At 40.2% G+C, this 12,446-nt stretch overlaps 1 protein-coding gene across 1 annotated transcript in view; it reads left to right on the top strand.

Moving 5' to 3' along the window:
• SSBP2 (single stranded DNA binding protein 2) overlaps positions 1 to 12,446 on the top strand; it is a 103,429-nt gene extending 90,983 nt beyond the window's left edge. Inside the window, exon 16 of the mRNA XM_042023066.1 lies at positions 123 to 12,446. Coding sequence (XP_041879000.1) covers positions 123 to 152 — 30 coding nt within the window. The 3' untranslated portion in view covers positions 153 to 12,446. The remainder of the gene's footprint in view (positions 1 to 122) is intronic.

Raw genomic sequence — 12,446 nt, forward strand, 5'->3', positions numbered from 1 at the left:
CCAGCAGGAATTCAGCAGGGAGCTGAAGGAGCCCTGAACCCATTGCTGCGGTCCAGGCGTGGATGTAGCTACCTGGGGTGGGGGAGTAAATGTTTGTTAAAATGTGGATTCCTCTTTTCCAGTACTCCCCTAGCATGACAATGAGTGTGTGACCTGTTCACAAGTGTTGCCGTGAAGACCACAGTGAGTTGGCCCTCTCCCGAGAGCTACCGCAGAAGAAAATGATTCGTCCCAGTGTACAGTTTAACTAAAGGATCTCAGACACAATCAGACCCACCTGTTTTTTTTTCCTACCATCTCCCCCGTTTTGTCAAAAAGTGGGTCCCAAACATGCTTGAGACAACTGTAAAGAGTGGCATGAGAGAAGTGCCCGAGGTGGAGCTGCAAGCGCCTGTCTGTGTGTGTACATGTGTGGGTCGGCGTGGGGTGTGTGTGTGTGACACAAAGCGCACACACACACACACAGACCCCAGGACATTGTAAAATAGTATCACATGACATCTTACGTAGCAATCAGAAGTAGGGACTTTTATTCCATTTCTTTTTTTTGTTTTCACGTTTACATTTTAATTATTAAAATTTGCTTTCCCTCTCCCCTCCTGAACTGTTTTATGTTGCATATATCACTGCTTTATAAGTTATTTTTTAAGTTGAACTCAAAGGATAAATTCTTTTGATTTTGTTAGTGTCTGCCATTATGGATAGGAATAAAATTGCTTAGACGAGCTTTCATTAACTTTTGTTTGATACCAGCTACCCTGTGAATCATGAGTTGTACTGTCTCAAGAAATAGAAGAAAGCTCATCTTAATTTTTTGGAGAAATTTAATAACTTCCACCTAGTTTGGGGATTTTTTTTGATACTTTGCCTTTAAGAGAAAAAAAATAAGCACTGAAGGTTATTTTTCTTCTTTAACTGAAGCCTAATATCTGCAATACCTATTTTAAATGGAAGCCTGAATTTGATACAAGCTTCTCAGTTTATATAGAGTACTATAAGGTTACTGTAAGTGAGCTCCAATTGCTATAGAATCTAGCAATAAAGTGTCAGGGCTTCTCCTGCCCTTGGAATTGAGTTTTCTATTTAGCACGGTCTTCTGTAGGGGTGGTAGTTAGTGGAAATACAGTAGAGTCCTTATCACCAAACATTTCCTAACAACTTACAATTATGTTTCCCGTTTTCAGTGATTCTTAAACAAATATGAGCAAATATGATCCGTGTTCCTAATGATAACCAGTATATCCCAAGCCCATTTAGAAAATCAGGTCATCCTGCTGCTTGGGTGTGTGTTATCTACCATATCTGCCAGAATTAATTCCCCCAAAACTTTTCAGTCAGCAGCCTTTTTTTTTTTTTTTTGGAGCCAAAATGCCACAGTAAACTTTTTATGACTACTAGCCTTGTGAGGGTGTTACCTTTTGCCATGCAGAGAAGAGGAACAAAGGTCTGGGCCCTTTTATAAGGAGGACAGACAGGTATGAAAGCTGGGGACAGAATGCAGAAAAAGGCCTAAAGGAAACGCTTCTGGAAGCATTCCCATTTCTCTTCAGGCAGAGCTCTGAAACCAAGATTATGGTACATTTACTTAGATTTTCAGCTCCCCCAAGAAAAATAAGTTTTCAGTTTGTAGTGATACAAAGGCTGATGATCAGCAGTGCAGGCACAAAGTGGCTCAGCAGAAATTCGTGCCACAGACAAACAGCAAATTCCTGTCCTTGGACTTAAATCTAGAAGAGCCACTTGCAGAGGAGGAGCAGTTCTGGGATGTCCACGTGAAAGGGGATTTTTTTTTGAGGAACTTGTGATAAAGGAACGTATGTGATGGGCTTGTGATGGCAGCTGAACGTAACGGGATGTGTAAGGAATACTGCAATCTCCTAACTCGTTATTTCCATATATTATATGTGTATAATATATGGAAATAAAAAGATTTAACACTTTACTCTTCTGTTGGGCCTATTCAAAGATGAAAATCTCAGAGGATTAAAATTATGTTGAAGTATCAAAGATTTTGGTAGCATTACTTTTTATTAAGAACTACTTGATTAGATGTAAACATAACCTAGGTAGTCATTATATGGTTTTGTAGACTGTATTCCCATTGATTAAGAAGGTCACATTCATTTGCCTGTCTTTGGAAAACACTTTGTTGCTATCTCCAAAGATGCTGGCAGACCCTGCTATTGGCTTGAGTCACAAACACAAAATCAGGTGTGATCTCCTCAGACCCTTTGCTGTTGTCACTAACACCGCTGGGGTGGCCCCAGTACACCCAGAGTCCAGGTGTCCTTGCAGCCTGTGTTTGCCACCTCTATTATCTGTGGTAGCCTTCCAGGGACCCGAGGACTTTTTCTGGCGCAGTTCCAGTCAAGATTATGTCACTGCTTATGGACTAAGGTAGATGGGAAGAGTGCATCAAGTGCCAAGGCCCATTCCCCAGGTCAGTGAGCTGTCAGGCACCTTGGAAGGATGGAAGTCTGATCATTAAACCTGTGCAAGGAATTGCTGACACAGATTGGATGTCATTACCAAAAATGTTATCCTCATTTTTATACAAGACCATAACATCCTTTCAGCACGTAATTCAGTCACTGTGTCCTGCATTTCTCATTTCCATACCCACATAGCCTCACAGGCAGCAGGTGATGTCACTAATGCTTTGTCCAAGCCTTTACCCAGCCTCAGCCAGGCTTTGGAGAGGCCAGGTTCTGCAGCTGAACCATTAGAAAACAATCTTAAGTGCTAATCACTCAACTTCAAAATTACACCTTTGGATTATTTTTTTATTAATATGCACAGGGCATTTTGCTTGTTCATTTTTCTTTCTTTTGCTTACAAATCCTTGTAGGATTTTCATGGTATCAGGAGCATCAATATGGGAAGAAAGACTATTCCCAAGCGGTTTTTGCTCCCACTTACATTTCTTATGCTCCAGATACCAGGAGCAATGTAACTGCTGTTTGGTTCTGTCCTTATGCAACAGTATTGTTGATGATGTCAGAATTTGTCCAGCTCTGTGAGGAATTTTGTTTTAAGTGGTGCGGGATAGATCCTCTCACACTAGGTTTTTAGACAGATCTTGCTCTTTAGTATAGAAATAAAGAGATGGTGATTCTGTAAATGGGTCTTTCAGGCAAGGTTGAAGTAAGCCTTCTTAAAAGCAGAAGTGATTAAATCTTAGAGTAGTAGAAATGAAGAGTAAGGGATTTCTTATGCTGTAAGAACTCTTGCAAATATTCTGGCTTTGTAGAAATCAGCTGAAACTGGATTCACTTGTGAACTTCACAGTGAAACCAGGGTCTTACCTGCTGCTTAAACCTATGGAAAGAGTGTTCAGATCCAGATTTATCTCCATGTCACCCAGATTTTATTGCCATGTCTAAGTCTTGTAGGCAAGAACAGGGTTTGGAGCAAGGAAGAAGCTGTCCGAATCACAGGTAAAGCATGTGGCCTGGCATGCATTAGCAAAACACCTGGATATTTGCATGTAGGGACTAAGTTATTTTCTTAACTACTGGAAAATGAGGAAAAACTGCAGTTGCACTCCCTCCCCGCCAAAAAATTCCATTTTTTATTTGGAAGGCCTCTGGTAGCAGAGCCCCAGCCACCCAACAGGTCACGTGTTCAGAGACAGTAACAACTGTCAGCCTGTTCCCCATAATGGAGGATTAAATGTTCCATGTCCCAGGACATCCAGCTGTTCCTGTCCTTTCCAACAGGAATACTCAATGAGAGATATATAGGCTAATCATTTATTTTAAATAATTCCAGTTGGGAAAAAGTGAATGGAAGCTTGCTTCTTTAAGGATGCATCAAAGGACAGCTTCTTCAACTACCTAAAACCAACTGAATTTTCCTCTGTTCTGTGGCTAACAAATGCAATACTGCATGTGCAATTGATTTGGAATGAGATTTAAGGAGGGACCAGCTGTTACAATATTTAGTGTCGATTACTTTATTCAAAAGGACTTTCCAGCTGATACCTGTTGCACAGATTTCTATTTCTGTATCAGTTAATTAAATGTTTTCCCCTGTTCCTAGTCAGCTCTGATCCATTGCTGTTCTTATGTTGTTCTTCTGGTGCCTAAGTATGAACTGGATTCTTCAGAAATTGACATTTGCATTTCAAGAACATAAAATATACCTTAATAATGTAAAAAGTAGAGGTAAATTTACTTCTTCTGTAATTCACTGTAAGTGGTGATATAACTGTGGGTCCTGTCCCAGACACACTTGGGTTTGCTCAGGCCTTAAGGATGGGAATGCTGACAAAGTGCATCTTTCAAATAAACCCCTAAAAGCTATTTCAACACTGACATCTCACACTGAGGAGGCAATTCATGATTCAGTGATCCAAAACAATTGTAAAAATTCAGAGATAAATTAGTTACATTTCAATTTTACTGTATGCAGTTCTCTCTACTTTTCAGATATTATTGGCACAATCCTATAAACTGCTGCTTGTGCCACTTCTGCTGAAACTTTGATGAAACCACTCACACAAGGTCATTTTTTGGATAGGATTCCACCTTAGTCTGGGTCAAATACATACCTCACCTGTGGTGTGACATTATTTGGCAGATGTAAAAACTGAGTATATAGAGCAAAACACAGAGGGTCTGTTGAAATTACTGAAATGATATTTCAATCTGGAAAATGAGAAAAGATAATTTAAAATACTGCTTTGCACTCCTGTATAGTGTCTACATATTGGAAACAAATTACAGTACCAAATCTAGAAAAAATAAATAGATCATCTACTCAGCACATGAAAATTCTGATCCTGCCAACAGCTTCACCTTGGTTTGAAATTGAGCCTGCACATAGTTAATTTTAAACAGGTCTAAGAACACAGGTAGTATCCTTCAGGAAAGTAAAAAAGTAGGACTGTAATAATCTAAACCCATGCTTGAACATGGAGAGTCTAGAGCTCAAATTAAGTCTTTCCTAGGCAGACATTATTTGACAGGTTTTACCAGTGCAGGAGCATGTTTATGTATCGATAGTACTGACATGCGGAACAGATTTGGCTTTCTTCTGTTTCTTACTTTATTAGAGCTTTGTTCACTATTACATGAACTATTTCTGTGACTTTGTTCTTCCATCTTGTTTTCAGTTGTGCAGCCATAGTTCCCCTCAACACAGCCAAGAGCTTTGCAGTTTTAGTCCAAACTTCTGTTTGGTCGCTGTTCTTTTTTAAGCTTAAAATGTGTAAGAAAACCTCTCATGTAATGGGAAAACTTGCCATAAAAATGTATAAAGGTTTTCTTGGGTACATGTTTTCAAATTGAATAAATGCAGTTTTCGGTTATAATTTGAAATGGTCACTTTCTAGCCACTATTTCAGTTTTGCGTGAAAAAGAAATGGAGAGAGAAAATCATCTTGATTTTTTCTTTATTTGAATTCAGCGTTGTAAATATTTGCTGAAAGACATGATTTTGGGGGAAGCCAGATCAAAAAGAGATTTGCTGTCTAGTTGCTATAAATAATACAGCTGGACTTCATGTTGAAAGCTCCTTCCACATCCCCAAAAGTGTACTGCTTGACGTCGTCTGATTTGTGTGACCTTGTACAAAGCCTGATTCACAAATAGGGGTTTAATTTGCCTGATGAGTGTTTTCAGTGTGTCTTGTGGATGATTCAGGGTTCTGTGGTCACAGAAGAGTGGTCGAGCAGGCTTGTTCCCAGGTCAGGTGGCTCAGGACTGGGTAATTATCCACCAGAAACAAGGTGTTAGTTCGCTACCTCGCTGTTCTCTTGAGAACTTGCACAACTCTTCTTGCCGTTAGGTTCTGGGGATCCTTTTAAGATTTTACAATGCTGAGACAAGAGGCTGAATTTTGCTAAGAGAAAATTCTGGCAGTTTTTAGCATCAGTTGTAGGGAAACAGCACAAAACATGGGGATTTAGAAAGGTGATGTGTTTTCAGTGCCCTGGGTGCACTAGGAAATAGACTGTACAACCTAGGAGTTTGGGCTGTTACAGAGATACTGAAATCATCAGTAATTGCTTTTGATGGGAAAATATATTGCTGTGGAACAACTGCTCTGATCCTTGAGGAGTCAAATTGTCAGCTGGATGAACTGGATATTTTAGGCTTTATTTCTGTTGTTTTAATCTTCATGTTTTACCCTCTCTCACTTGGACTTCCCTGTTAAATGTACTGGGCCAGATCTTTGCACAAAAATAAGAGCATTTTGCCCAACAAACTTGCAGGAAGTTGTTCACATCTGTAACGAGAGCCCTGCCGTAGAGAGTTTATTTCATTAGAGTGAAATAGAGCATAACACTAGATAAGGAGTGGCACTGCAGCATCCCAAGAGTTCTCACTGCTCCAGATCAGGAAAGTTAGCATCCCACATGCTCGCAAATTAGATGAGATGGTTCCTAACAATGATAGAAAATAGCTTGAAAGAAAAGCTGATTCTTGTCGTGCAGACTGGAGGAAAGTAAAATCCTAAATACAGGATATATTTCATTGAAATTTACTGAAGCTCTCTGTAACAGAAGCAAGGAGCACATCCAGTGGTTTAGTGGGAAAGCAAAGTGGTGCTACCAAATTGTTGTCAATAAACATAAGATCCAAAAGCAGGTACAAGCTATTTTCATTTTCATTTTTCTAGTCTCTTTTATTTTTTCTGATTATGTTGTAGTTTTGATTTGATTTGCATTTACATTAATGGATAAGGAAGAGAACACAAGTTCCTAAAGTAGGGCTGGAATGAATTAGGGCTGGAATTAGAGACATGGAAGAGTGGTGTGAGTAAAGCTGGAGTTTTCCATTAGTTAAAAATCAAGTGAATTTTTATACTACTATTTTTCCAGGACAAAAAACATCCATACAATAAACTTTGGCTCTGTCATGGCTGTTTGAGAAGTGTGAATACAATTGCTGTGTGTGCTTTGAGACCAGTTTCGAGGCTTTTGGTTTTTTGGGTTTTTTTTTTTTTTGCAAGTATCCCCTTGGAGTACATCTATTTTGTGCATGTTTGGCTAAAACCACAAAAAACAAACCACATCTATTTAATGGATTGGTGTACACACATCTGGTTCTGGTGGGAAGAGGAGGAAGATTTGATAGCTGGTGGGTTAGCATATTTATGTGAATTACTGACAGCATTGGTAAACTATTGTCAACTTTGTCCACATTGCACAAGATTCTGTGTGTTGTCTACTGCTGGTGTTATAACCTGGGTGATCCATGCATATCCTGTAAATTCCTGTAGGTTTTGTGTAAGAAATTTTGTCACCACTGCTTGCTACTGTAAATTCTTGTTTTGAAGCAACAGGTGGCATTTGACTGTACAGCCATGTGTATTATATACTGCAACAGTCCTTGTTCTGTCCTCTGAACTCGCTGTCCACATAGAGTTGAAGCTCTGTTAAGCACGCTTAGTGGTTTCAGAATTTATTTCAAACAGCAGATCTATAAGCCATTTACAGGAATATTCAATGTAATGTAAGAGATTTCAACCCAGTTCGTATCCTTGTCTGAGAGCTTGGGGTTGGATTGGAGCAGGCATCCCAGGTGCCTGTGCCTGCTCACCTGAGAGGTGTCACACCTGTGCAGGTATCCCCCGGCAAAGGGGTGCCCCAGGCACAGCACCTGGGCAGGCTGCTGCTTTACAAAGATGTGTGACCTGGTGTCTCTTTTATTCCCCAAACACTGCACCAGTGCCAAGACAGAAGCCCATCTCTAAGGGCATACAGGAGGCTGCCCAGCGCTGCCTGGGGATTGTGTCCTCATCCCCACCCACTGCAGGCTTTACCTGAGGTGGTGTTTTAAGGAGATTTGAACTCTCTGTCTCTGCCAAGAGAGAAAAATAACCTGAATTCTGGGACTCTGGATTCTTTTTTTACAGTATTTTATGATATACAACAAAGATCTGAAAATGTCTGTGTTCTTTGCTGGTTTCTGACATCAAAAGTTCAAGTCCTGTCTAGTCTGAAAGGCAATGATGGGAAAACTGAAGAAGCTTAGAAAGTTGAAGGGGATTCTTACTTCGATTATTTTAAATTCTGTGTTTCTATTGATAGTTTAATCAAATGACTAGGCTAATCTTTAGAATCAAGGCAGTCTTAATGACTTCTCACCTTCACCCTTTCATGTAAGACTTTGAGAACTTGCAATAAGTGTTCCTCATGCTTACAGTCCAATTTGTACATAAATTCCCTGTATTTCTAAGATCAAAATATATTTCTACAGTTACTTCTGCCCTTTACAGAGAATAACAGGGCAATCCCAGTCCCATAATCCCAAGTATTTGTAGGTGTATTTTAGACAAAGAATGACTTTCAACATCATAAATAAAACTAATGTTCAGTGTTCCAGTCTCTGGAAGTAAAGAAAACCTCAGTAATTTTGCAAACCAGCAAGAATGAAACTTGTCTATATAAATATTAATGTAGAAAGTGCATGCAAAACTTGATACTGCCTCTGACCTTAATCATTACTATTGATACTATTGGGGATCTCACAAATGTGTGTTTCAGAACGCTGTATTTCTTCTCAGTGTGTGCTTCATCCTCATTACCAACAGCTCCTGCAGAGAGCCAGTCCATGCCGTAGCCAAGGCATGGGGATGCAGAACTCCACAGCACCACGAATACATGGACATGTGTGCGTGTTGTGTTAGGATGAGTAACCACTGCAGCTGCAAACCCCTCCAGACCTTGTGTGTAACTCTCCAGGGCAGCCTCTGGGATGTTCTGGGAGGGCTGCAGTCCCTGTGGACGAGAGCCGCTCAGCAGCGCTCCCAGACCAAGTGGCTCCAGGTCTTGCTTTGGGGGATCATCATGAACTCAAGCCTCACTGTTTCATGTGTGACAAGCTCCTTGCCAGACTGTGAGCTGCAAAGGCACGGATGGTGTGGGTCACTGACCCAAAGCGTGTCCGGCTTGGAACCTCAGGCAGGGCTGTGACAGACTGGATTGTCATGGTGATACTGTGCCACCACATCAGACTTGTTTCCGCTCCATGCTGTGGCCTGATTCATCCTGCCCTAATTTCAGCTGCCTAAAAATTACCAGCCTGGGTCTTGTGTGTAAGGCAGAGGAGGGACACGAGCAGAGATGCCTCTGGAAGATTGCATTATGGCATCAGTTGCCCTCACCACTGATGAACGGCTGGAATTAGGTGGGATGAATCCAAGTGTTTACAATTGGCTTCTCACACCTCTACACAAAAGTGTATTTATTCGAGCTTGGAAGGGGCAAGAATAATGCAGCTCCTTTGAACCTGAATCCAAGTGACTTACAGATGACTTTCTGAATTCAATCTCAAACATGAGACTTCTGCCCTGTAGTGCTATTTTCTGTATTTCTGCTTTGATTTTAATGAACAGCTATAGCTTGAGCTTGCAACTTGTTGGAACATTTCTAGAGGGATTAGCCCTGCCTAGGAATCCTCACCTTTATTTGTTAAGTGGGCTTCCTCGTTACCTGCACTGATTTTCATTGCAAGCAACACATGAAGAAACCATTGCATAGATCAGTCAACACCAGCGACAGCATATGCAGCTTTTAAATTCAGCTGTGGGCTTGTAACTAAGGTATTAATGTTCATACTTTCCAGGTGTGGCTACAGATTCCTTTCCAGAGAGCTTTAAGGAATAAATCTAGGAGGTCCTGACTGAGGATTGTGAGAACACATGTAGTAATGGCAGTTGATGATAGGTTTTATTGGGGGAAACTTGCGATAAATGTGTTGGGATTTAATGTGCTGGTTTGGAGATGAGGGAACATCCCATATGTCAAATAGAGCAGATGTTGCAGGCAGCGTTACTGTGGGTTAGCAGAGCTGCTTCCAGCAGGGTCCTCCTCTATTTCCCCTTGATACCTTCCTCCATTACCTGCCAGTACGAAGTCCTGACAGCAGTTGTGCCAGTTCTTGCTGCGAGCTGAGGAAAGCTCAAGAGAAAAAACTCAAATGTTGTAGCTGCACCTTTCACCTTCATCAAGTGTCTGCATTCTTAGAGCTGGGCTGGGACAGCAGTCGCCTCCACAGTTGCCCTGTAACTTCATCACACAAAAGTGGGGGTCACTTTTTATGGGTTTAACAGAAGCAGTATTGATCCATTCACTTTATTTCCTAAGTTGTGAGTCATTTGCTGTTGGAAATTATACACATCTTGTGTAGCTATGAATGGAAAAATTGAGATTTGTTTCTTATGATGAGCTGGTACAACTCCTGCTCTGCTGTTCAATATTTTTGAGTGCTGAAGTTAACCAAAATGCTACCTTTATAGACTATCTCAGCCTCAACTCTGCATGAAAATGGGTGTGAATTTCCAGTTGCTGTTCCTGGTTTCTCTGTGAATTCTGAGCCAAAAGTAAAGCAGTGGGAAAAATTGTTGTGGCAGCCGCTCACTGACAGCTTTTCAGATGCTTAAAGCCATTCTGTCTGTCATCTGACAGTGTTCCAGTGTTCTCACTGGGTCACCATGTTGTTGTCAGCTAGTGCAGGAAAGGTGGATGAGCTCACCACCCGGGAAGAGTAGAAATGTAGCAAGTAATGAGCTGTGTTCTCCAACAGTCCTTTATTTGTAGAGCTTCACTTTCAATTAACATTTGTACCTTCAGTTGTTATTGTACCGTTCACTATCTTGAGGTGGTATGAGCAGAAATATATGAATATATATAATTTACCAGAAATATAGGCTTGTATTGTGCCTTTGTAATTCTCTTCAGCTTCAGTATATGTACGCTACAAGCAGACGAACTTCCTCCCTCTTTTGGGGTGTTCTTTACTACACCATTAGCTGATGGCTTCATTAATGCTGGCTCTTTTAGTCTTCTGGGGCTAACATTTCTGTTTTTCTGAGTGAAAATGCCATAGTGCCCTCAGCAGACATAAGCACAATGACATAAACTGCAGTGCATGCTGTCTCTTAGCTTCTCTCTACACGTGCTTGCATGTTGGAAAATCTGAAGAGCTGCTGTATAAATTGCTACATTATTTACCCAATACAGGTGGTTTTCTGCATCCCTTTTTTGCTCAAAACTCCTATTAACTCAGAAGTTAGTGATGGCTCGAAGGGGGTTTTGGAAGCACAAAGGATGCAGGGAGCAACTCTTCCGTAGTTTACAGGCTGCTATAAATGTCTTTTCAGCAACGAAATGTAGCATTTTAGCAGTAATTTCCTAGTGAAAACACTGAGCGTGCTTATCACTTAAGATTTTAAGAAAAAGTGTCAGACTGTGTAATTGTATCTCATATAATTTTGACAGAACCAGTTTTATCTACGTGTTCATGCTATACCAACCAACACAGACCTGAAAGGTGACAGCCATGTTTTTGTTACACAAGAAGTCACAGTTTTCCAGAGGTTCTGTTTTGATTTTTTGTTTCTTTACCACATTTTCACTGCAGAGGTATTTTTCTATATATTTACCTGAGGCTTCCTTTCACCAACCAAAAGAATCTGTAGCCCTCTGCACTGTGAAAGGCAAAGCCCTGTGGAGAGACACGGGCTTCGCACTTGCCCAGCAAATTAGCAGAAATTTCACCCAAGCCATAAAAGCCTCTTATGTTAATCTCTGTTTATGTAATTAAAGCAATTAGGGATAGGAGCTTCAGGAATAATGAGGTCTCTCTATCCTGCATTTACTCTCTCTGTGCTTCATAGGGATTTAAGGGTTCTTTTTTCAAGGCTCAGCTGTGTCTCTTCAAACCAGTGCAGTCTAAGCATCGTGTGAGATGCAGTTTATGGAGATAGCATTGGAGCGTGAAAGATTTACTTCTGGTAGCAAGGAAAAACATGTGTCCCTGTGGACATGGACACTTGCAAACAAGTCTGATACCAAGAACTAAAACAAATACATTCAAGATGGTACCAGTACATCAGACTCTGTTCTACAGTGGGGTTTTTAGCTTTTGTCATTTGTATTTTATTTTGTGAAAAAAGGAGTTGGGGGGATCTCAGATCACATGGGGAATATTAGAAGTATATCACTCAACAATCATTTTATAAAGTCTAACTTCAAAATGCACTATGATTTATTACAAAAGTATATTTTCTTCTGTTTGCCGACATGGTGGTTCCATTTTGTGATAAGTTAAACTCAGCAGTTAATTTGTTGCACTGCCTGGCTGCATGAATTCATCCAGTGTACATACGTACCTGTGCAGCATTACTTTTGGGGTTTGTATTTGAATTTGCAGTATTGATTATTATTTTTGTATTTTACTTTGCCTCTGTTATTGGAATTGTAGTAAACATAATTTATACATATGATTTTACAACTGTTTTGCAACTGAAAAGTCTCCTTTAAATTGTAAAGTTTTATTGATGGATACTCATTAAAATGGTATAAGAATTATATTAACAATTGTTTTGTGTTTTGATGCTCTCTGTACATAAATATATGTCTATTTATCTGTTTAATGGTGCTTGTGTCTTGCAATTTTGGATACATTTTAGAATAAAGTTTCATTTTACAAGAA

This window comes from Corvus kubaryi, unplaced genomic scaffold (genome assembly GCF_017639235.1).
Source record: "Corvus kubaryi isolate FWS band 111438036 unplaced genomic scaffold, C.kubaryi_AGA036_p1.0 37236, whole genome shotgun sequence".
Taxonomy (NCBI): domain Eukaryota; kingdom Metazoa; phylum Chordata; class Aves; order Passeriformes; family Corvidae; genus Corvus; species Corvus kubaryi.